Below are 25881 nucleotides of genomic sequence, written 5' to 3' on the forward strand. Positions count from 1 at the left end.
CTCAATTTTTCCCTACAGCCTGTAATAAATAAGTTACAATATAAGCTATTTATAGTAACAAGAAAGGGACATAATTCTAAAAACAAGAGTGCCTCATGGTGGTGAACATTTGTGCCAATTACATCAAAATCCCTCCATGCATAAAAAAGAAATGCTCCGGACAAAGTCATTCTTGAATTTGGCATTTGACCTCTAAGTGTGACCTTTACTTTAGACCTGGACGGAAGATTTTTCAAATTATTTCCTTAGGTTCTAATATGACCCCGCACTGGGTGTCACATGGTTTAAAAATCTTCTTGTCCAAACCACAAAGCCTAGGGCATTGATATTTGTAATGTAGCGTCATGTAGTGGTTCTCTACCAAGTTTGTTCAAATTATCCCCCTAGGGTCAAATATGGCCCCGACCCGGAGGGCACATGGTTCATATAGACTTACATAGGGAAAAACTTCTAAAATCTTTTTTACATGTTTATACAGTATAGTAGAATTATAAATTTCAGAGGATTGAAGCATGGTGGAGGCACCTACGACAAATGTGCATTGGATTCTGGATGGACTTTTTCGGGGATATGGATGACCAAGGTTTACTGTCCACAGCAAATGACTTACATGTGTAAGTTGTTACTATACTGGAGTCCGGTTATCTAAAAGTTATGTTAGGATGTCTTGCTGTCATCATGCATCTATCACACTTTGACTTGATTTTCCATAACATTCTATACTTGAAACAGATCTACTACAATCTTCACTGACTGATGAATAGCAATAAGGAGAATTACAAACACAAGAAATAGAACTCTTGCATCGATACTTATTAGATATTTCCCTTTGCTATATTTTCTGATAGATCTAGTCGGCATCTCTGTTGGAAAACCTAAAGACAGTTTATATTTAATCCCCCACCACGATTGGTGGGGAGTTACAGGACTGGTCTTCGTCCGTCCTTCCGTCTGTTTGTAACACTTTGTGTCTGCTCCATATCTCCCAAACCCATTGAAGGGTTTTCATGAAACTTGGATCAAATGATCACCTCATCCAGACGATATGCAGATCTTTTGAGTCAGCCATGTTGGCTCAAGATCAAGGTCACAACTCAGGTCAATGAATTGAGCCTTCCATTTTCATGTCCACTCTATATCTCCTAAACCCTTGAAGTAATTTTATGAAACTTGGGTCAAATGGTCACCTCGTCAAGACAATGTGCATACCTCTTGACTCAGCCATGCCAGATCAGTGTCAAGGTCACAACTTAGGGTCAAAGTTTTGAGCCCTCCATTTTGTGTCCGCTCTGTATTTCCTAAAGCCCTTGAAGGATTTTCATGAAACTTTAGTCAAATGATCACGTCATAAAGGCGATGTTTGGATATTTAGAGTCAGCCATGTTGGCTCAAGGTCAAGGTCACAACTTCGGGGTCAAAGTTTTGAGCCTTCCATTTTGTATCAGCTCTAATCCCCTGGAAGGAATCATATGAAAGCTGTGTCAAGTGTTCACCTCATCATGACAATGTGCAGAAGTCATGAGTCAGCCATGGTCAATATCACAACTTTGGGGTCATAGGTTTGAGCCCTCCATTTTGTGTCCACTCTGTATCTCCTAAACCCCGTGAAGGATTTTCATCAAACTTGGGCCAATTAATCACCTCATCAAGAACTCATGAGTCATCCATGTCAACTTAAGGTCAAGGTCACAACTCAAGGTTAAAGGTTTTAGTTCTGTATCTCCTAAACCCCTTGAAGGATTTTCATGAAACTACTTCAATAAATCGCCTCATTAAGATGATGTGCATATCTCATGAGTCAGCCATGTTCAAGGTCAAGGTCACAGCTCAAGGTCAAAGCTTTACCTGTCACTGTCCTTAACAAGAATGGGGGATTTAGCTGTCTTTCAGACTGCCTTGTTGATTCTAACATGGTTTGGTTCTCTGTCAGCTAAACAAAGGAGGCCAAACATTTCATATTTTGTGATAAAGAACAGTTGGCATGCAGACTGTCCAGTTTATTACTACTCTGATGAATGAAGTTCAATATAGTTGTTACTATCATGTTTTATTGAGCATGTAAGAATAAAATAAACAAGCATTTACATATTATGATCACTATTAAGTGTAGATATGTTGTGTGCCCTGGTCTAGATTGTTCAGGGCTGTGATTCAGAGTTTTAAGTAAAGGAATACTTTAAATTATGTTGCCTACCTGTCATCTGCAAGAACCAGGTCCCTGGGTCAAAGGTTAAGGTCGACCTTACAGGCCAAAGGTCAGGTACAAGAATGACATTGTCTGGGGCATGTCGTCATGCATAAGGGGATTTTAATGTAACTTGGCACAGATGTTCAACACCATAAGGCAATCTTGGTTTTAGAATTACTTCCCTTTGTTTTACTTTAAATAGCTTATATTGTAAATTTCTTAATACTGGCCATGGGGAAAAATTGAGACCATTTTTCTGTGGTACAACATGCATGTTACATACAATTTCTTGGTGTATTTTGAACTATCTCTACCTGGTAAGGAGTTTGTGAGGACAGAGATACATATATATACGATATAGGCCTCCGTAAATCTGGGCAGATTCCTTTGAATTTCATTAATGTTAGTCTGCCCACATTTACGGTCGTATTTCTAAAGCATCTGCCCATTTTTACAGATTGAATCTCTAGATCAAATGTATCTCTGCCAACTTCTATGGTATATACATATATTTATCACTGGTCAAAAAAATTACATATGCAAATACAGGTACTAGTGTAAATCAGTTTTGACATCGCCAAATAGTATAATAAATGTTACTGTTTAAGGCAGCTGGCTGGCTCAACATTCTGCCTGTTGGCATGCAGAATGTATTTTTAGTCTTTGTAACTTGTGTGGAAAGAGAGAATTTTAGGTTTTTTTGTAACTCGTGTGGAAAGAAAGTATTTTAAGAAAACTATGTTTTGTTTGATTTGATATATTGCCCAGTTCATAAGTCACCTTTAATGATTGCTCTTAGTGTAATGTGTTGTATGTAGCAGAAGTGAATGCACTTGAAATGATATATTTGCAGGGAGTGTTTAAGGTTCTGTTTCAATGGAATTATTCAAAGGGAGCTGGATCAAATCAGAGCAGAATGGAACACTCATAGAGTTCGGCATTCAGCTGAACACACATTAGAGGGAAAACCAGATCTGTTGTACCATTACCCAGAATTATTTGGTTTGTTGAAATTATTATGTAGCTGATTGTAAACAAAATTCTCAGGCTGGTTTTTGATGCGTATTTTATTAATGTATATGTTTTTCCAAAATTTTGTGTCAAGAGCATTAATTTATGAACATTAAAGATACTGACTTTAAACATAGAATATATGTATATGGCAATGAGACAATATACAGAGCACTTAAGGCTGCTCAGTAGGTCAGCAATGGAGGTCACAAATTTTACTCCAAGGTCAAATTGTCCATTCTATTTCATGTCTGAATCATAACTTTTTACTCGTTATATGTATTGAGTTATTGACTTTAAACTTGGCATATAGGTAGTTGGTGATAACTGGCTCATTGTGAGGAATTGTGATCGCTCAATATCAATCAGGTGTCCGTCCGTCCCCACTTTCCTTTATACAATATCTCCTAAATCATCGGGCCAGTTTTGGTGAAACTTCACAGGGATGTTCCTTAGTGTTTTTTAAAAATTGATCAAAGAATTGAATTCCATATAGGGAAAAACTTTGAAAATCTTCTTGTCCAAAACCACAGGCCGTAGAGCTTTTATATTTGGTATGTAGCATCATCTAATGATCCTCTACCAAGGTTGTTCAAATTTTTCTGTTAGGGTCAAATATGGCCCCGGCCAGGGGGTCACATGGTTTACATAGACTTATATAGGGAAAACTTTAAAAATGTTCTTGTCAAAAACAACAAGTCATAGAGCCTCAATATTTGGCATGTAACATCATTCAATGGTATTCTATAAATATTGTTCAAATTATGCCCCCTGGGTGAAAAGAGGCCCTGTCCCAGAAGTCTCAAGTTTTACATAGACTTAAATAGAATTTTTTTTATAAAATCTTCTTGTCTGAAACCACAAGAACTAGGCCTTTGATGTTTGATATGTAGCATTGCCTCGTGCTTCTCTACAAAGATTGTTCAAATTATGTCCCTGGGGTGAAAAGAGGCACCTCCCCAGGGGGTCTCCAGTTTTACATAGACTTATCTAGGGAAAAGAATTAAAATTCTTCTTGTGTGAAACTGCAAGGCCAAGGCTTTTGATTTTTGGTATGTTGCATTGCCTATTGGTCCTTTACCAAGATTTTTCAAATTATGTCTCTGGGTTAAAAAGAGGCCCTGCCATGGGGGTCCCAAGTTTTACAGAGATTTACGTAGGAATTGTATTTAAAAAGTCTTCTTGACTGAAATTTCAAGGCCTAGGCTTTCGATATTCAGTTTGTAGCATTGCCTAGTGGCTCTCTAACAAGATTGATCAAATTATGCCCCGTGGGTGAAAAGGGGCCATGTCCCGAGTGTTACATATTTTTTACATGAGTTATATAGGACAGAATTCTTCAAAAATTGTCTGATCATATTTCCTTAAGGGTATGTATTTTTAAAAACTCTAAATACAAGGTACAAGTATATTCTCCCTGGTTCTTCTATAATACTGCTTTCAATCTTTTCTGTATTTTCATTTTCCAGGTGCTTCAGATTTTAGATATCCAGTTGCAGAAAGTGATATTGACGAGTTAGAGCTGTTCACAACAAAGCCACCAGAATTCGGTTGCCTAGACAACTGTGCTGAGCATTTTCAACAGTTAATGGGAAACCATGGCAAAGAAATGCCAAGAACATGTTTGGATGCAAAATCTCTCTACTTGTGGCTGATACAATATGTATAAATACTGTATTAAATAACTGCATTCACTCTTTCCAAAACTTCAGTGCATCTAAGCTAAAATATAAGTGTTCAGAAAAGTTTAAGGAAGAGACTTTTTTACACTTCAGTAATAAATGAGATAAACTGAAAACATTTATAGTATGTATGTGTTGTTTTTTGCTATAAATTTGCCAAGTTTCATAGTTGTAGCATATTAATTCATATAAATTGTCAAAAAGGTAATGCATGATATTAGGGGAGACATTGTTTTTGCACTGTCCGTCCGTCACAATTCATTCCCATTCAATAACTGAAGAACTATTTGACCTAGATTCGTCATATTTAAAGAAAAGAAGAGGTATACTACTCACACTGGCGTCAACGTCACACCTTTGTTAAAATTTTGCATGCAAGTACATATAGCTATCATTTAAAGATACGTATCTTTTGAAACATATTTTTTCTTTTCTAAGTAAATTACCAACCCCACTAACTCAAGTCCCAGGACTGTGACATGTATTTTGGTCAAATAATGCCCCATTTTGGACTAAGAAAGTTCTGTGCTAATACAGATACTGATTTGAAACTTCACATGTTTCTTCAGGGTTATAAAATTCGGTGTTAGCATCTATCCTATAACTCTTGACATGCCTTTTGGGCCAATTATACCCCTTTTTGACTTTGAAAATCCTGGTTAAAGTTCTTCATGCAAGTTACTATATAAAAAACAAATGCAAATATTAAATTGAAATTGACCACATGTCTTCAGGTTTATGAAGTAGGTTACTAACTTACTAGATGGCATCAAGTCCCATAACTGACATGTAAATAGCAAAATTATGTCCCGTTTTGAAATTCAAAACTTCTAGTTAAAGTTTAGCATGCAAGTTACTTTCTGTTAAACAAATGCAGATACGGAATTTAAACTCTAGATATTTTAACAATTTTTGAGTAATTTTGCTGCTTCTGGAACAACAATATAGGTAGTCAAGCATTGCCTGTCTTACGGATAGCTCTTGCTTGGAAACTTTAGTTGCGTCTTTTTTTAACTAAATGAATAAACAACAGCTCAAAGAGCCACACTATCATGATTTTTCTTTCATATATGAATGAACCACTATTGGCAAATTGGCAAAAATGATATTTTTTGTGGTAAAGCTTTGCCTTTTTTTCTGCATGATGATATAGAACAGTTTGCAACATTATTTCAAGACACTGAAATGTTTGTAATTCAAAAAATGTCACAAACGTAGAGGTGGTTTTCATAAGTCTTCCTACTGAATTTACATAACAAAAATATTATTGGCACATGTACATTTTTCAAGCTTCAAGTCATATGTAGAGCAGTTTTTAGCTCTACTACACAAAGTATATGGAGAGCTATCCTGCACGCCCTTGCGCCAGCGTCCTGTGTTCACAACTTGGTTCAAGTGTTGATGCACTTCCATGTGGTTTTTAGCCATGTTGGCTTGAGGTACAGGTCACAACTCCAGATTAAAAGTTTTGAGTCCTCCATTTCATGTCCTCTCTGTATCTCCTAAACCCCTTTAAGGATAATCATGAAACATTGGTCAAATAATCACCTCATTAAGACAATGTGCAGATCCCATGAGTCGGCCATGTTGGCTTGAGGTCAAGGTCACAACTCACAATATCACAACTTCAAAAGTCAATGTCACAACTCAAGGTCAAAGGTTTGAGCCTTCCATTTCATGTCAGCTCTGTTTCTCCTAAACATCTTTGAAGTATAATCATGATATTTGGGTCAAATGATCACCTCACCAGGACAATGTGAAGAACTCGCGAGTCAGCAATGTTGGCTTTAGATCAGATTACAACTCGAGGGCATAAGTTCGAGCCACTATCCATAACAGCGGCGGGGGATATAGCTGTCTTTCAGACTGCTTTGTTTTGATTAGAATTGCCAGTATTTAATTAAATTAATTTGAGAATGAAGGTTATTTAAAAGCTTATCCAGACCATGAATATTTTTTAACACTGGTCAGTTTGTAATTTGTCAACAAATACCTGGTTTGACATTGTCATGGATAATCTAGTTGTCAGTTTTAGCTCACCTGAGCCAAAGGCTCATGGTGAGCTTATGTGACCGCTCAATGTCCGTCGTGCGTCTGTCAACAATTTGTAAAATAATCTTCTTGAATACCACTGGGCAGAATTACTCAAAACTTCACAGGAATGATCCTTTGGTGGTCCACTTTCAAAATTGTTCAAAAATATTAATTCCATGCAGAAATCTGATGGCCATGGCAACTGAAAGGAAAAACTTTTAAAATCTTCTTGTCCAAAGCCACAAGGCCTAGGGCTTTGATATTTGGTATGCAACATCATCTCGGGGGTCACATGGTTTATATAGACTTACATAGGGAAAAACTTTGAAAATCTCGTCCAAAACCATAAGGCTTAGGGCTGATATTTAGTATGTACCATCATCTGGTGGGCCTCTACAAAGATTGTTCAAATTATACCCCTAGGGTCAAATATGGCCCCACCCCAGTGTCACATGGTTTATATAGACATATATAGGGAAATATTTTTGAAAATCTTGTCCAAAACCATAAGACTTTGGGCTTTGATACTTATTATGTAGCATCATATAGTGGGCCTCTACCAAGATTCTTCAAATGATTCACCTATGATGAAATATGGCCCCCAGGGGGGTCACATGGTTCATATAGACTTGTATTTAGATTTACTAAATAAAAGTATTGATGATATATTTTCACGACGTCATCTATATTGATAAGAGCATGCATGATGAAACGCTCGATACCGGTACTATTCCTTGGACACGGTTTGAAAAGTTGATGTGAAGGGTGTTTTTGTTTTATTTTAATTACACATACATGTACCTTTTCGTCCAGTCTTTCTTAAAACAAGAGCTCGTAAAACACAAAATGCCCCCCTTGATGCATTCAGTAATTGCATAAGGAACAGAAATTATTTGCTCAAAGTAAACAAACGTTCTACTGTTCTGGTTCAATGTGACATTGACCTTTGACCTCAAAATCAACAGGGGTCATCTGCTGGTCATGATCAACCTCCCTATTAAGTTCAGTGATCCAAGGCCCAAGCGTTCTCAAGGTTAGGTATCGTCTGGAAAGGGTTTAACTGTTCAGGGTCAAGGTGACCACCTACAGACCTCAAAACCTATAGGGGCCATGTCCAACCTCTCTATCGAGTTTCATGATCCTATGCCCAAGTGTTTACAAGTTATTGTCTGGAAACGGTTTAAATGTTCTGGGTCACTGTAACCTTGACCTTTGACCTACTGACCTTAAAATCAATAGGGGTCATCTGCTGGTCATGATGAACCTCTCTATCATATACATGACCCTTTGTGCCCGGTCCAAAACTGTCATTCATGAAGGGATTTTGAAATTACTGGGCATATCTGTTTTCCCATAATCAGACATTTGCAGAGCAAGAATGCCAGCTCCAAGGTAAACATAGTCTGTTTTTGTCAACTCTAAACTATGCAATTCATCAAATGATTTTAAAATCACTTGGCACAAACAGATGTTCCCTATAAGATGTCATGTGCAAGATCCCAACTCTTAGCTCAAAGGTCAAGGTCACAGATTTAGAGCATCAGTTTCATGTCCAGTCAATAACTACCATTCATGAAGGGATATAATATCACTTAGGACATTTGTTCCCCGTAATAAGTCTGTGCATCATGTGCAAGATCAAAGTAAACAGATAATATTTTGGGGTGTATTCAGTAACTGTACATTGCTTGGATGGATCTTCAAGTAACTTAACAGTCTCCATAAAAATTGACTTGCTTCATGTAACACTTAAAACCACTAATTAAGGGCAAGGTCACTTACAGTGACTGAACAATATGGGTTTTCATGCATGTGTGTATATTGAAGTAACTTTGAATAAATATTTACAATTACAAGAAATTTTGTAGTGTGCAAAATCAAGGTCACAGGCAACAAAGTTGACGTTTTTCTTTACTTTTTTTATATGCAAAATTATAATCAGTGTATGACGCTGACAACAGGAAGAGTACAATAGCTAAAACTCTTCTTCAAATAGTTGAGGCAAAAACGGTAATATGTAGCAGTTCTATGAAAGTGGCGAGTTTTCCAAGTAGCTGAACTATCAGGAGGTATGGCCTCTCAATGTGGTCCTTTTTAGATTAAAGCTGACAAATCGTTTTGTTTAAGGAAACTTAATACTCATATTTCCTGTTCAATTTTCATGTAAAACCTCTCTTTCTATGGTTTGGTGGTGATAAAATTTCAAAACATGAAATATCAACTGAATCCTTAAACAAACTTTATACATGTTTTTAATCTACAAAGGTGATGTTGTAGGTAGCTAATTGTTGTAAATGTCTTGAAAAAAGCTGTAGTCATTCAAATTTCTCATCTTTATTGTCCATAAAATGAAACATGATATTTTAGCATTACACTGTATCCCATACAGTTTTAAAACAAACTTAAACATAAGAGAATCAGCTCAATTTGTTAGAAAATTCTTAACACATTAACACAATCCTGTAAAACATGTGCATAACATGAACTGAAACTGTACATTTAACATTGTTTAATATCTTGTACCACTTGTGCAATTAAATAAAACATTCCCAACACTCAACTGATATTCTGACAATTTTCATTTACTTCACAGGGAACATTAGCTTGAACTGTTTAAATAAGAAATTTAAATTACTTGTATACAAAATCAGCATAATTTTTCCCAAACATTCTATAAACTGTCAAAAAGTGAAAAGATGCATTATCAACAAGATGTGTCTACCAACTATCGAATGATGTGATCCCAGTTCTTTTTTTAATTTTTAACAGCTTGTATTGTGCAATTAAATAAAACATTCCCAACACTCAATTGATATTCTGACAATTTTCATTTACTTCACAGGGAACGTTAGCTTGAACTGTTTAAACAAGAAATTTAAATTACTTGTATACAAAATCAGCATAATTTTTCCCAAACATTCTATAAACTGTCAAAAAGTGAAAAGATGCATTATCAACAAGATGTGTCTACCAACCATCGAATGATGTGATGCCAGTTCTTTTTTTAATTTTTAACAGCTTGTATTAACTTCAGTAAGTTTTTCTAAACATTGACCTGGTGGTCTAGAGTTTCCTTTGGAGATGACCAGCAATCAAACTCTTACATTCTGTGCAAGTTAAGTAGATACTCCAGTTCTTGACTATTCTAGTGTGCTTAACAGAATGAAATATAGGGAACTGACTCAAATGAACAGACAATAACATAAATTTGAGTAACAATGTAAAGAAACTCTCATGAAATTAACTTTAATTTTAATCCTGTTTTTTATAAACTATAAACAAAACTATAGTCATTGAACAGCAGAGCAATTCCAGTCTCTGAACAAAGACAAACATTTTAATGTATTTCTGCTTTGAAAACATGCTGCTGGCTCAGAAAGAAATCATCCAACAGCTCACTGAATCCTACAGTTATACCAAATGAAATTGTCCCCCCCACTGGACTGCAGTAACCATTTTATTTCTAAAAATGTCCGGAGTCAAACCACGTGGAATGTCCAATGACATGTCGCATGTATGTGCTATGGGAAGGAGATCTATTCCATTCACAAAGTTTACCTCTAACTTCTTATCAAACCCATGTAGTGGGACTTCTGGGGTTCCCGTCCAGAATGCTAAAACTTCAGATTCAACAACTTCGCATTCATCATCTGAAAAAAAAGTGAACAACTGAAATATCCTTTTAATGTCACCTGCTTAAGGTACCGCATATATCATGAACATCTTAAATTTCTGAACAGCATTGTGTGTTTCATAACTTTGTCCAGATTTGTCACTCCACCAAAATAATTCCAATCTAATGAAGTTATCCAACATCACTATTTCGATGTCACAAAATTAGTTAAATTGCACAGAAATTAAACGATGTAAAACCTTAAAGACCTCCACAAGCGAAATGTTTCCTTCATAAAGCAAGGATTCTTATGGCAGTCCAGAGTTTCATGAAGGAGTGGCCAAAGATTCATAGAATATATTTTTCTTCTTTTTTCAGAATAACTAGAGATCACAGAGTGATCTTGGCACCCACCAAGCCATATTTGAATGTTCCAAAGTTCAAGACTAATATAAAAATCTCTAATATTAGAGATACACTAAATATTAATACAAAACTGAATCTTACCAACACATGTTATCAAACAAAAATGTATTTACTCTTTACAGAGGAGTAATAATAAGAAAGCTAGAAAAATACCTAAAATATTGAAAATCTAAATAGAATTTAGTCAGTTTAACTAAAAATATAAACTTCAAGAAGGAACTATCTATTTTAGATACATGTGTACTGCATCAAAGTATGTAGACTGAATAAATATTTTAGAGATCATTTTCAGAAAAGAAGTTATTTGAGCTGAAAAAAATGATCTCGGGTAAAATATTTGGATAAACTGGAGACAACTTCGCTATGTGAGGTAACTGAAACATTATGAGCCATTACCACAACAATCCTGTATGAATGCTTCTAAAGCATACACTGAATTCTCTTCTTCTCTTCTATAGTTGGACCCCACAGGACTAAAGTTGTATTGTATATTTTCTGTAAACATGGCAAAACTTAATCTTTCAGTGCTTGCACACAAGAGAGATTTAATTCCATCTGTATATTCTCTAATACTATCCAAAAATCCGAAACATTCAAGTCCTTTTCGGAACTGCTGCAGTTCTGCATGTATTCTGCAATACAAATAAAACAAAATACTATCACATACCATTTTTGAACAGGACACAGTTGGTCTACTAATCTGTTACTGTGTAGCCAATTTTTGTAAGACAGCAAAAGTGGGGCATAATGTTGGGGGAGGAGGAAAGATGGCAAGCAATTTTTTTTTATATTAGTGCGCGATGATGGCTGGGGCAAGGAAGACTGGGTTTGTGGATGAAATGTCAAAAAAGGAGAGTCATGATGACCCTAAATCGCTCACCTGAGTGATACAAGCCACATGTTTAACAATGGCACACTGATGCTAAAATATTAGAACGGAGGTATGTAGGTCATATTCACGGTCAATGAAAGTCAGATTTAAGATTGGTGTGCAAACCTGTACATGCCATCCCAATTTCAAGTCTGTATCTTAAAAAACAAGGAAGTAGGTCATTAGGTCAAGGTCACAGTCAAGTGACCCCTAATCAATTGGGGTCATCAGGTAATTACAATTCAACAGTCTAGGAAATATGATCTGAATGTTTTTGAAGTATATATTCTTATATAACTCATAAAACAAGTGTGACCCCCAGGGCAGGGCCTCTTTTCACCCAAGGGGCATAATTTGAACAATCTTGTAAGAGATCCACTAGGCAATGGTACGTACCAAATACCAAAGGTCTAGCCCTTGAACTTAAAGACAAGAAGATGTGTATCTTTTCCATTATATAATTCTATCTTAAATTTGGGACCCCCAGGGAAGGGCCTCTATTCATCCCAGGGGCATAATTTGAACAATTTTCGTAGAGGACCACAAGGCAATGCAACATACCAAATATCAAAAGCCTAGCCTTTCCAGTTTCAGGCAAGGGGATTTTTAAAAAATTTTTCCTATGTAAAACCTGAGACCCCTACAGGGCAGGGCCTCTTTTAACCGAAGGGTTATAATTTGAACAATTTTGGTTCAGGACCATACGACAATACTACAAACCAAATATCAAAGGTCTAAGAGTTGTGGTTTCAGACGAGAAAATTTTTAAACTTTTTTTCCTACATAAGTCTATGTAAAACTTGGGACCCCCGGGGCCATATTTGACCCTAGGGGGATAATTTGAACAATCTTGGTAGAGGACCACTAGATGACGCTACATACCAAATATCAAAGCCCTAGGCCATGTGGTTTTGTACAAGAAGATTTTCAAAGTTTTCCCTATATAACTCTATATAAACCATGTGACCCCCGGGGCGGGGCCATATTTGACCCTAGGGGGATAATTTGAACAATTTTGGTAGAGGATCGCTAGATGATGCTACACACCAGATATCAAAGCCCTAGGCTCTTTGGTTTTGGACAAGAAGATTTTTGAAGTTTTTCCTATCGGTTGCCATGGCAACCCGAGTTCTGCATGGAATTCAATTCTTTGAACAATTTTGAAAGGGGACCACCCAAGGATCATTCCTGTGAAGTTTGGTGTTATTCTGCCCAGTGGTTTTCAAGAAGATTTCTTTAGGAAATGTTGACGGACGGACGACGGACAACGCGCGACGGATGCCGGACATTGAGCGGTCACAATAGCTCACCATGAGCCTTTGGCTCAGGTGAGCTAAAAACACCTAAACATTACAGGTACCATCCATGTTGTGCCACAGAAAAGTGGTCTCTGTTTTTCCCTACGGCCAATAATAAAAAAGTTTCAAAATAAGCTATTAATAGTAACATAAAAGGGAAGTAATTGAAAATTCAAAAAAAAAATTATTGTTAGTGAACAAAAAAGAGATCTGCCAAATAAAAACCAGAGCACTGCAATGCAGAGCATTATACACAAAGCAAAGTAATATATGACCTTTGACCCTTAAGTGTGACCTTGAACTTGAAAGTTTGGTAAAATTCAAATCATAAAGCTGCTATTGTGCAGACAAGGTCAACATAGCTAATTTTGGCCCTTTCAGGGGCCTTAACTCTGGAACCCATAATGGGATCTGGCCAGTTCAAGAAAGGAACCGAGATCTTATGGTGATACAAGTTGTGTGGAAGTTTGATTAAAATAAAATCATAAATGAAACCACTATCGTGCAGACAAGAAATTGTTGACGCACAAAAGTAGCAAATTCTGGCCCTTTAAGGGGCAATAACTCTAGAACCCATGATGGGACCTGGCCAGTTTTCAAAAGGAACTGAGATATCATGCCAATACAAGTTTTGTACAAGTTTGATCTAAATGGCTTGCAAAATGTGGTCTCTATCTTGTTCACAAGAAATTGTGGACGGACGGACGACGGGTGATCACAAAAGCTCACCCTGTCACTACGTGACAGGTGAGCTAAAAAGACAAGGAAGTCTAATCCTTGATTTAAGATTCCTCCAAATACTACACAGAACCTTGTGTTTTTCATAAACTCTCAAATGGCATGTAGGAATGTATTTTATTTTACCTGTAGTACTGTAATTGCTTTAGGGCCAATTTAATCAGATGTTCCTTTTTCTCAACTTTGAAGGGTGGTGATAACCCAATATCCAACATCCAGTCAACTGGCATTTGGTTGTCGGTTTCAGCTTCGGAGAGCTTAAATGCAAGTTTGGTTTAAAAAAATTACTATGAATATATCAATTAAATATATAACGTTTAGAAGATGCATGTTTAAAATGTTCAAAAACTTACATGTATATTCCACTTCACTTGGTAATACTTTTTAACAGTCATGGTCATAAACTGTTAGTGAATGCTAAAACAGGTTGTCGGTAAAATTCACCCATTGTAATACTTCTAAATGTATTCTCTCACTTCCTAACAAGCAATGTTTATGAAATTTTAAACATATGCTACATTTAGCTCATCTGATTTTTTGGGGAAAAAAACAACAATGACTTGATCTGTGTTGGTGCTGCCTGGTTAAGTCTTCTTTAGGTCAGCTTTTCCCTAAAACTATCATAGCTATTGCTTTAACACTTACGACATTTGTTAACTTTCATTAACTGACTGTACAGCAAGAAAAAGAACTCCATCTTGCTTTTTGCAAGAATTATGGCCCCTTTTGGATTTAGACAATATCAGATTGTTAGTTAAGATCTATGTTTAGGTCAACTTTTCTCCTCCACTATCAAAGCTATTGCTTTAAAACTGACAACATTTGTTCACCATCAATAGCTGACTCTGTACAACAACAAACATATCTCCCTCCTGCTTTTTGCCAAAATTAGGGCCCCTTTTGGACTTAGAAAATCAGATTTCTGGTTAAGTTTTGTGTTTAGGTAAACTTTTCTCCTAAACTATCAAAGCTAATGCTTGAAAACTTGTAATCAACTCTGTACAGCAAGAAACACAACTCAATCCTGCTTTTCACAACAGTTATAGTCTCTTTGGGACTTAGAAAATATCAGATTTCTTCGTAAGTTGTGCGTTATGTCATTTTGTTCTCCTTCACTGTCAAAGTTACTCTTTTATAACTTGAAGCAGCTATTTGCCATTTAAAGCTGACTCTGCACAGCCAGTGCTGTGACTCTACATTGCTTTTTGTAAGAATTATAACCCCTTTTGGAATAAGAATATCATAGGTAGGACAATATTTCTACTATAAAGAGGAAATACATTAAAATGAGCATCTGCACCCACAAGGCCGTGCTCTTGTTTCGAAAATCCTTTGAGGCATTTAGAAGATGTTGAACCAACACCGAAATAAAGCTAAGTAATATTTTTCTCAATGTCTGACACTGACTTTGGGCATAGTGACCTGGCTCTTCATGTGTTGTTGATGAAGAGAACAACTGAAGTTTACTGTATGAAATTCTCAGGGGTTTACAAAATATGTAGCAGATAACAAAACGGATGAACAGAGGGGTGGACTAACAGATATGTGTGACTCCTACACAGCCCCCCATATAATTAATACTGGGTATTTTCATATAAAATGGCTACTACTAGTATACAGGCAGTGTTGACAGACTATGTTTAACTGAAATTCTGGAAGAATTGACGAGACAGCTACAGACTACTAGTATTATGAGTTCATAACTTATATTTCCATAAATAAGGAAAAGATATGAACTATTACCTGAATTATAAAAGCCTTTGAATCTACGTCTGCAATGTCATCTATGGAAAGCTCTGTGTTATATCCTAGAAGCATATCCAATACTTTTGTTGATAGGAACTTGCAAGCCCCACCACCATGTAATATGCTCCAAACTATATATCTTCCAGCCGAGTAATAGACATTAGCTTCTAATTTACTAAGATTATGTTGTAAACTTCCATTTTCACCAACAAGATTCTTCACTTCTTTCATCAGTAGGCTAAAATACAAGCATTTGCATTTCATTTTCACATACAAATTTCAAATATCTTTCGCCTTTCGTCAAAAAATAACACTGTAACACTGCCTTCATTAACAAAATAAAACTTGTGTTATAGCTGTCCCATTTCGGCAAATATACACGATATTTTTTAGAATAAAATGACTTCATTAAGGATTCATAGGGGTATGCTGAATTTTATCCATTCAACCATTCTACAGTAATTTAATGCACAACAAATTTTTGGCTAAAAATGGGCCATAACTCCTTCAACAAAATTACCACCTTGGATGTAAATGCTAGTCTACAAGTGCCGGACAATGTGTTAAAAGAAGAGATCTGGTTCTTGGCCTTCTTACTCATCTAAGATGATGACAAAAAAATGTATCAAGTTTCAAAGCTATACCCGGCAGCAAGTTGTCAAACAAAGTAGACTTTAGTGTCCCCCAAGATGCATTCAGTAATTGCACAAGGAACATAAATTATTTGGACACTATACACAACAGTTCTACTGTTCTGGGTTAATGTGACCCTGACCTTTGACCTATTTACCTCAAAATCATTAGGGGTTACATGCTGGTCAAGATCAATTTCCACATTAAGTTTCGTGGTCCAAGGCCCAAGCTGTCTCAAGTTATCATCCAGAAATGGTTTAACTGATCAAGGTCAATTTGACCTTGACCTTTATCCTGCTGACCTAAAAATCAATATGGGTCATCTGCTGGTCAAGACCATCCTCCCTGTCAACTTTAATGATTCTAGGTCCAAGCTTTCTTGAGTTACCATCCGGAAACTGTTTAACTGTTCCGGGTGCCTGTGACCTTGACCTACTGATCTCAAAATCAACAGCGGCCATCTGCTGGTCATGACAAACCTGCCAGCCAACTTACATGACCCTAGCCCTAGCATTCTTCAGTTATCATTCACAAATTGTTTTAACTCTTCTGGGTCACTGTCACCTTGACCTCTGACCTACTGATCTCAAATCATTAGGAGTCATTTGCTGATTATGACCAACCTCCATGACCCTTGGCCCCAAGCATTCATGAGTTATCATCTGTAAATGGATTGGTCCATATACTAACCGACTGACAGAACAACCAACCAATCAACCGACATTTGCAAAACAATATACCCCTCCTTTGGAGGGAAGGGAACATACCCCTCCTTTGAAGGAAGGCAAAACCAGAAGACAGGCAAATGCTTACTTAAAAAATTCTCTTTTAGGACCGCCTAGATCATCAGCTTCCTCACCAGAAAAAGATACTTTCACTTGCTTAAGCCAGCTGAAACTGTGCTTTTTTACAGCTCTCTCTACTGAATCCAGGATATTATTTCTGTTAATGAGAATGACAACTGGGTCTGCACTGTCAATTTTACAACTTTTCCACTTTCGAATAGCTTCCTCAAATGTGGGTTTTGGTCTGAAACATACAAATAAAGTAGACATGATACAAAGTTTCAAATCATAAACAACCTTCATTTCAGTTAACGCCAAAATCTTTCCAAACTGACTTCTGATATACAGACATGGTTTGAAATTTTTTAAACTTCATGACCCTCCAAACTAAATGGCTGAGTCTTGTTCGTGACACATAATCTGATTAAATGGAGGACTTGAACCAAATTACTTTAAAACTGAAAGTAACTGCATAAATCACCTGGTTTGTGTATTTTTAACTTTATCCTCTATCTCTCTTGATTTATGACCCATAAAGCTATCTTTTACATGTGACACAAACAAAAGAACACTTAAGCATTTATTTCAAAATCCCTTTAATTGTAAGAAACAACAGTTGCTGGAAGGTCGACACACTCCAACCTTCCAAAAAAGTTGTCATTACTGAAATTATAAGGATTAAACAAAATGGATTGCCTTTTACTTTTATTTTGGTTGTGGAAAGAATATGAAAGAATACTTTTGATGCCCAAGAGCATCACATTTGCTGACAAACTGCCTCCTTGACTCACAACAGTCTCATTAATGCAAACAATTCTGACAAATACAAGAACTGCTTGATGAACTTCAGAGTCCCAATACCCACAAGACTAGATACATACACCAACATGCACAACATCCTTTTAACAACCATGTTGAGCATTCAGTCTTGAAAAAAAAAAAAGAATTCTGAAGGACTTATTTCATAATGAAACTAGAATGTGTCTGTAGGACACAGGGTGTGCCCCCCACTGGTACATTTGTCACAAATAAGTGGCAATAATTCAAATGTTTGCAGTCTTAATGGGGTATAGCCTCAACAAACATTTTATGAAAAGGATTCATTATTCTAGGCGCTATTCTTTTTGAGCTATGAGCATCACAAACAAAAAATCCACTATTTTGGCTATTTCAAGGGCCATAACTCTGAAATAAAGAGCTAAGATTCTCAAGAAGAATGCCAAGTGTGCAAGGTCACATCACGATAAAGACTCCAGCAAGGTTTCCTGAATTTACACCAAATACTTTTTGAGCTAGGTATATAATTAGGTGAAAAAGTGTATTTTTTTACTATTTCAGGGGCCATAATTTTAAAAATAAAGGGTGGAGCCAGCCAAACAATTAGAGGTGTGCAAGTTTATATCATGATAATGACTTATGCGAGTTTTCAACCATTTATATTAAATATTTTTTGAGCTAGGTGTGTCACAAGGTGAAAATGTATATTTTTGACTATTCAGGGGCCATAACTCTAAAAATAGGGGCGGACCCAAATAAAAAATAGGAGGTGCACAAGTTCATATCATGATTAAGACTCCTGCAAGGTTTCATGAATCTATATCAAATACTTTTTGAGCTAGGCATGTCACAAGGTCAAAATGTACATTTTTGACTATTTCAGGGGCCATAACTCTGAAAATAGGGGGTGGAGCCAGACGAAAAATAGGAGGTGCGCAAGTTCATATCATGATAAAGACTCATGCAAGGTTTCATCAATTTATATCAAATACTTTTCGAGCTAGGGCGTCACGAACTTCAGACGGACGGACGGATGGACGGACGGACAAGACCAAATCTATATGCCCCCACCACTCATGGGGGGGCAAAAAAAAAGTAGGAGAACTATGTATGTACTGGAATACTAAGAACCAAGATGTCTTAAGTTTGTAAAACTCTCCAAGCAGTTCAGAGATCACTACGGCCTTGACCTTTGACCAACTGAACCCACAATACAATACGGGTCACTTACTGACCACAAGAAATCAGCCTATGCAGTGTATAGCATTCTTACTGGAGACCATTTTCGGTCCAACGGTCACAGTGACCTTTAACTTTGACAAACTGAAATACTCAAGTTTTAAATTTAGAGCTCAAACAAGTTCAGACTTACTTAATTACCTTTAACTGCTCTAGGTGAAACAGACCCTAGAAAAGACATAAAATCTTTCTTTTTCCAAGGCTCAATTCATGACAGGAATACATCCAAAATAAGCTCTTTTGTACCTTGTTTGGATCTTTGACTGCTTTTATTTCTAATCTATCTGTGATCTATGCAAGGTTTACACCAACTAATTATTAGGCAGTGCTTGTTATCAATTATAGGTACCAGATTTTTGAAAATAGTAAGGTAGCTGTAAAATGATATTGCACTTAATTGCGTATTTCATCATCTTTAGAAATCTCCTGGAAGTGAAGGTGCTATGGCAACTGATGATGGTCGTTGTGAGGGTCTTGATGCAGATGATGACTTAGAAGAGGTATAAATTTTTATTGGCCCGTTCATGTATTTCTGGTGATGGTGAATTTTTGTCCCCCGCCAATGAAATCCGGAGGTGGGTATTGAATGGTGTTGTCTGTGCTGTCCGTCCGCTGCCATTTCTCAGTAACTAGAAGGTAGAATTTCATGAAACTTGAAATATACATGAACCAACATACTGCAATGATGCCCGTCATTTTTTTTTAGCTCACCTGTCACATAGTGACAAGGTGAGCTTTTGTGATCGCCCTTCATCCGTCGTCTGTGCGTGAACAATTTCTTGTCTCCACGATAGTGGTTTCATTTATGATTTTATTTTAACCAAACTTGCACACAACTTGTATCCCCATAAGATCTTGGTTCCTTTCTTCAACCGGCCAGATCCCATTATAGGTTCCAGAGTTATGGCCCCTGAAAGGGCCAAAATTAGCTATTTTGACCTTGTCTGCACAATAGCAGCTTTATTTATGATTTGATTTTTACCAAACTTGCACACAATTTGTATCACCATAAGATCTTGGTTCCTTTCCTGAACCGGCCAGATTCCTTTATGGGTTCCAGAGTTATGGCCCATGAAAGGGCAAGAATTAGCTAATTTGACCTTGTCTGCACAATAGCAGCTTCATTTATGATTTGATTTTAACCAAACTTGCACACAACTTGTATAACCATAAGATCTCGGTTTCTTTCTTGAACTGGCCAGATTCCATTATGGGTTCTAGAGTGATGGCCCCTGAAAGGGCCATAATTAGCTATTTTGACCTTGTCTGCACAACAGCAGCTTCATTTATGATTTGAATTTAATCAAACTTGCACAAAACTTGTGTTACCATAAGATCTCGGTTCCTTTCTTGAACCGGCCAGATCCCTAAATGGGTTCCAGAGTTATGGCCCGTGAAAGGCCCAAAATGAGCTATTTTGACCTAGTCTGCACAATAGCAGCTTCATTTATGATTTGATTTTAACCAAACTTGCACACAACTTGTATCACCACAAGATATTGGTTCCTTTCTTGAACCGGCCAGATCCCATTATGGGTTCTGTAGATATGGCCCCTGATGGGGGGGTGGGGGAGGGGGGCTTGTTTTCCTTTTATGGCTATACAGAAAACTTTGAAAATCTTCTTCTCAAAAGCTACTTGTCCGTTTCAAAATAATTTTACACAAATGTGCCTTGGATGACCCTCTACCAAATTCCTTGAGATAATTTTGATTCTTCGAAAAACATGGCAGCCTACAAGAGACACTCATTATCCCTATATGGCCATATAGAAAACTTTAAAATTAAATCTTCTTGTATGAAACTACAGGCCTGAATTGAGAATAATTTTATTTAAAGTTACTTTAAGAAAATTTCAACTATATTTTCTCATAATTCCTTTGATTGATCTTTATTATGATCTTTTGACCTTGAAGACTTGTCCTTAAGTGCAATGATAACAGGTGAGTGATATAGGGCCATCATGGCCCTCTTGTTTTTTTTTTATTGGTCAATTTCACTTAGAGTTATTATGTCCCCCTTTGAAGGTCAAAGGTCAAGGTCACATTTGCCAGGAACAGTTAAATGGTTTCTGATCTTCTTGTCCAAAACCACAGGGCCTAGGGCTTTGATATTTGGTATGTAGCAAAATCTAGTGGTCCTCTACCAAGATTGTTCAGATTATTTCCCTGGGATCAAATATGACTCCACCCCAGGGGTCACATGGTTTGTATAGACTTATATAGGAAAAAAAACTGAGAAAAACCTTTTGTCCAAAACCACAGGTCCTAGGGCTTTGATATTTGGTATATGACATCATCTAGTGGTCCTCTACTAAGATTGTCCAAATTATTCCCCTAGGGTCATATATGGCCCCGCCCTTGGAGCCGCATGGTTTACAATGACTTATATAGGGAAAAACTTTGAAAATCTTCTTGTTCAAACCACTAAGACTAGGGCTTTGATATTTGTAATGTACCATCATCTGGTGGTTCTCTACCAAGTTTGTTCAAATTATCCCTCTAGGGTCAAATATGGCCCCACCCTTGGGGTCACATGGTTCATATAGACTTATATAGGGAAAAACTTAGAACCTTCATGTCTATAATCTACATCATTCAGATTTGGAGCACATGTATTGTTTTGAGTGACAAGATGAACCTTGACATGAGTTTACTTGATCTTGACCTAGTGACCTACTTTCACATTTCTGTAGCTACAGCCTTCAAATTTGGACCACATGCATAGGTTTGTGTACCAAAACAAAATTTGACTCTGTTATTGACCTAGTGACCTACTTTCACATTTTTGAAGGTACAGGCTTCAAATTTGGACCACATGCATAGTTTTGTATTCCCAAATACAATTCGACCTTGATTTTGACCTAGTGACCTACTTTTACATTTCTCAAGCTACAGCCTTCAAATTTGGACCAAATGCATAGCTATATTTACCGAAATGAACTTTGATCTTGAGAGTGACCTACTTTAACATTTCTAAAGCTACAGGCTTCAAATTTGGACTGCATGCCTATTTTTGTGTTCCGAATTGAAATTTGACATTGAGTTTTACCTAGTACCTACTTTCACATATCTCAAGCCACAGCTTTCAAATTTGGACCACATGCGCAGTGTTTTGTACCGAAATGAAATTTGACCTTGATTTTGATCTTGAGCTAGCCTTGAAATTTGGAACATTCAAAAATGGCTCAATGGTCAGTGCCAAGATCACTCTGTGATCTCTTGATATGTTAAAGGTCAAGGTCAGATTGGACCAGAACAGTAGAACTTTTGTTTACAGTGAGCATATAATTTCTGTTCCTTGTGCAATTACTGAATGCAACAAGGGTAGAGGGTGGGGTTGGGGGTGCATTTCATGTTCAACGAGCTATGGTTGCCCTTGATTTAATGAAAACTACATGTCTGCAGTCGACCCCCTTCTCTTTTTTTTCATTTTTATTTTCCATCAATATTTATAATCAACATGTGAAGTTTTGTACTTTTTTGCCGTCACCCCCACTGCCCCCCATCACCCCAATGAAGTATTCATTTTCTGTTAAATTGATTTTGACTAATGAAATTATTTACTTCTTAGTAACATCCTTAACTTTTTGCCGGATATATTTTTTTACCATTTCTCACCACAAACCCTTTCGGCGGGGGATACCAATTCATCGAATTTGCTTCTTGTACTTGCTTGTATTGAGGGGAAAATACATGAGAACCCCTTCATCCTTTTGATTAAAAAAGAGTTGAAGTAGTAGGTACTTATGTTTAATGTGGCTGTTCAGAGTAGCTTTATGAATAAATAAAAAGTATGTTGGTCTACACCTTATTGTATGTAGAAAAATATTGTCAATTTTTCATAACTAATAATTTAATTGTCAAAACTCCCAGTGCTAGTGGTGGAACTTGAACAAACATCCTTTTTGTCTTTGCCATGGAAACTTACTAATTACATCATAGGCAGTTTATTACTTATAATTATAAAGGTGTGACAGACATAACCTATTAAATACATGAAATATAAGAACTTGATTTGTGGTAATTAAACACCTGAAGCAAGCATTTTCATTCTTTTCAATCACAGATATAGAAGTTAACAGCTCTTGCTAATTGTAGGTTCATTTTGTAAATTTGGGTACACCAACAGTGAGTCTTAACAGAAGAGGTCAAAATAGATTGTCCCTGTCCAAGGTAGGCATCATATTTACTATTTATATACCTCATTATGTGAAATGCCAAGATTATTTAGAGCCTGTGTTTTTTACACATGACTGTGTTTTTGACACTTGTTGAGAAAAACATACATCCACCATGTACTGTGCTTAGTATGTACAATGGCCACTCAGTGACAGACATGTAGAGGGGCACATGTGTCCTTTTGACACTTATCTAGTAGATTTTGTTTGTTTCTTTAATTTATAAAGATTTTCTTTCAAATGATAACAAAAAAGTTGGAAAGAACTAGCCGATTTATAATGAGAATTTCAGAATTGCAATGAGAGGTATTGCTTTAAGAATTTGTTTGTTTCCTTCTGTACCAAAGACTGTTAGTTTAGTTTATACTAATTTATTCTAGCTCAGTTGTTGTATATATCTCTTTCAGCAACAGATTTTGCTAGTAATCACATGAGTTTGTCATTTAGTGTGAATGTCAGCCGAAAAAAACTAACCGTTTTAATGTCTCAAAACTCCTATAGGTTAAATTCATTATCATAGATTTTATTTAACCTTAAAAAATACTGTTAAGCATATTTTCTAAAGAAACAATCTAATTTTAGGGATATTAATGTTTCTAGAAGCCAGGATTAATATTTGCACCTAATTAGCACCTGTGTCTGATAACACTTGGCATCACATATGTCAAATACTGTGTGACTGTCTACTACAGATCTTCCAAACTCCTAGAATGAATTTCAGAAAACAATCATCAATTGTTTGCCTCACCATGATGATATGTAGAGCACAGAAGGTCAGCATCACATATGAGGATCAAAAACTGTTTAAAAGCTTTACCTTGTGTCAGGAAAATTATCATAGAACTCGCATCAGTTATAATTGCCTGTAAAACCCAGGTCATTTGCTATGCTTAAATGTGTTTGTTCCATAACTTAACCTTATGTTAAGGATTTTCACAAAAAAATACATTTTTTACTTTCATTATTTCATATATCAAGGCAGATTCTGGGGGTATTCATTGCCTTTAGCGATAATGTACTATCTAATTATACAGTCAGAAGTATACCTGTTAGTTGGACTGATAAAAATTCCTGTTTTGTATTTTGATTAAAGAGAAGTTCTGAAGTAAGAAACCAGAGTGCAACTGTAACAAGGTCAGAGCAGAGCCCTGCCAAAACAAGCTCACAAGCAAGAGTGCTGGGTCAGAGTACATTCCAAAACAACCTGCCAGTAACAATGCCAGATCAAATTTCAACAGAACATGGCACACTAGTTATGAGACAAGATCACAGCCCAACTCATCAGAGTACACCACTTTCTAGACCAGATAAAAGTCCATCCAAAAAGTGTGCACCAGTACTTGTACCAGGGCTGAATCAGATAGAACAGAGTATACCTGAAACAAGCTCTGATCTTATCCCACATCAGGGCTCATCCCGACAAAGGACTTTAGATTTGCCAGATATACCAGAACCACAAGGGATACTTATAACAGGCACAGCATATGAATCACAGTGTAATCTGTATGATACAAATATGTCTAGTGGCATCAGCAGTAATGATATTGATGTTGCTGACTCTGACAATGATCCTGACCTCATCGCAGCTGTGAAGGCTAGCATTGAGTAAGTAATGTTTTTAGCTCGCCAGTCACATAATCACCCTTCGTCTGTCTGTCCGTCAACAATTTCTTGTCTGTGGAATTGTGGTTTCATTTATGATTTTATCTTAACCAAACTTGCACACAACTTGTATGACCATAAGTTCTTGGTTCCTTTCTTGAACTGGCCAGATCCTGTCAAGGGTTCTAGAGTTATGGCCCCTGAAAGGGCCAAAATTAGCTATGTTAACCTTGTCTGCACAATAGCAGCTTTATTTATGATTTGATTTTTACCAAACTTGCACATAGATTCAATCACCATAAGATCTTGGTTTCTTTCTTAAACTGGCCGATTTCATTATAGATTCCAGAGTTATGGCCCCTGAAAGGGCCAGAATTAGCTGTTTTGACCTTGTCTGCACAATAGCAGCTTCATTTATGATTTTAATTTATCAAACTTACACAAACCTTGTGTCACCATAAAATCTTGGTTCCTTTCTTGAACCGGCCAGATCCCATAATGGGGGCCAGACTTATGGCCCCTGAAAGGGCTAAAATTAGCTATTTGACGCGACTACTACGACTACGACTTCTACTACGACGCCGACTACTACGACTACGACTTCTACTACGACGCCGACTACTACGGCTACGACTTCTACTACGACGCCGACTACTACGGCTACGACTTCTACTACGACGCCGACTACTACGACTACGACTTCTACTACGACGCCGACTACTACGACTACGACTTCTACTACGACGCCGACTACTACGACTACGACTTCTACTACGACGCCGACTACTACGACTACGACTGCTTTTACGACTCCGACTACGAAACATCTTTTAGATTTTATCACATGTTTGGCGTCTTGGGGGTGAAATAAAGTCATAATTTTGGTATAAAAATAGTGTAATAAAGCTTTGATTTTACCTCATTCGAAGGAACGTTAGTCGAATCAACTTGTTCTAAAATAAGTAAACAAAGAAGGAATTTTTATGTTTCAGCAGGGAAAACTAACATTTGGTAAAAAGAATATTTTTTTTTGTCTTTCCTCATTGCATTTATCAAACTC

General features: G+C 36.7%; 3 protein-coding genes across 4 annotated transcripts; 2 read left to right on the forward strand and 1 right to left on the reverse strand.

The window, feature by feature from the left end:
• Positions 1–333: 333 nt before the first annotated feature.
• LOC123538777 (uncharacterized) lies at positions 334–5003 on the forward strand. 2 transcript variants are annotated; one of them, XM_053516754.1, is made up of 3 exons: positions 466–614; positions 3042–3190; positions 4669–5003. In XM_053516754.1, exons 1-3 carry the CDS (start codon positions 535–537, stop codon positions 4866–4868), a joined length of 429 nt encoding a protein of 142 aa, XP_053372729.1. In that variant the 5' UTR covers positions 466–534; the 3' UTR covers positions 4869–5003. The 2 variants fall into 2 exon arrangements, with proteins under 2 accessions (XP_053372735.1, XP_053372729.1); XM_053516760.1 differs by lacking the exon at positions 3042–3190 and having other exon boundaries at positions 334–614.
• Positions 5004–9237: 4234 nt separating this feature from the next.
• On the reverse strand, positions 9238–17938 carry LOC123538774 (G2/M phase-specific E3 ubiquitin-protein ligase-like). Its single transcript, XM_053522804.1, has 6 exons — positions 17817–17938; positions 17054–17269; positions 15605–15845; positions 13988–14118; positions 11351–11586; positions 9238–10565 (listed from the first exon to the last, which is right to left on the reverse strand). Exons 1-6 carry the CDS (start codon positions 17936–17938, stop codon positions 10327–10329), a joined length of 1185 nt encoding a protein of 394 aa, XP_053378779.1. The 3' UTR covers positions 9238–10326.
• A 1526-nt stretch (positions 17939–19464) lies between these two features.
• LOC128548330 (uncharacterized) lies at positions 19465–24828 on the forward strand. The gene is made up of 3 exons (XM_053522862.1): positions 19465–19541; positions 23140–23214; positions 24313–24828. The coding sequence occupies exons 1-3, from the start codon at positions 19485–19487 to the stop codon at positions 24826–24828; spliced, it is 648 nt and encodes a 215-aa protein (XP_053378837.1). The 5' UTR covers positions 19465–19484.
• The last annotated feature ends 1053 nt before the right edge of the window (positions 24829–25881 follow it).

This window comes from Mercenaria mercenaria, chromosome 1 (genome assembly GCF_021730395.1).
Source record: "Mercenaria mercenaria strain notata chromosome 1, MADL_Memer_1, whole genome shotgun sequence".
Lineage (NCBI taxonomy): Eukaryota > Metazoa > Mollusca > Bivalvia > Venerida > Veneridae > Mercenaria > Mercenaria mercenaria.

Excerpts from the sequence above, each read along its gene's own strand:
- LOC123538777 (XM_053516754.1), top strand. The coding sequence starts at position 535 with ATGTGCATTGGATTCTGGATGGACTTTTTCGGGGATATGGATGACCAA. Across the intron at positions 615-3,041 it reads ACAGCAAATGACTTACATGT|GGAGTGTTTAAGGTTCTGTT; the intron begins GTAAGTTGTTAC and ends ATATATTTGCAG. Across the intron at positions 3,191-4,668 it reads CCATTACCCAGAATTATTTG|GTGCTTCAGATTTTAGATAT; the intron begins GTTTGTTGAAAT and ends TTCATTTTCCAG.
- LOC123538774 (XM_053522804.1), bottom strand. The coding sequence starts at position 17,938 with ATGGTTGTTAAAAGGATGTTGTGCATGTTGGTGTATGTATCTAGTCTT. Across the intron at positions 17,270-17,816 it reads TTTGCATTAATGAGACTGTT|ACCAAAACCCACATTTGAGG; the intron begins GTGAGTCAAGGA and ends TGTATGTTTCAG. Across the intron at positions 11,587-13,987 it reads AAGCAATTACAGTACTACAG|AATACATGCAGAACTGCAGC; the intron begins GTAAAATAAAAT and ends TTTGTATTGCAG.
- LOC128548330 (XM_053522862.1), top strand. The coding sequence starts at position 19,485 with ATGGCAACTGATGATGGTCGTTGTGAGGGTCTTGATGCAGATGATGAC. Across the intron at positions 19,542-23,139 it reads CAGATGATGACTTAGAAGAG|GTTCATTTTGTAAATTTGGG; the intron begins GTATAAATTTTT and ends TGCTAATTGTAG. Across the intron at positions 23,215-24,312 it reads ATAGATTGTCCCTGTCCAAG|AGAAGTTCTGAAGTAAGAAA; the intron begins GTAGGCATCATA and ends TTTTGATTAAAG.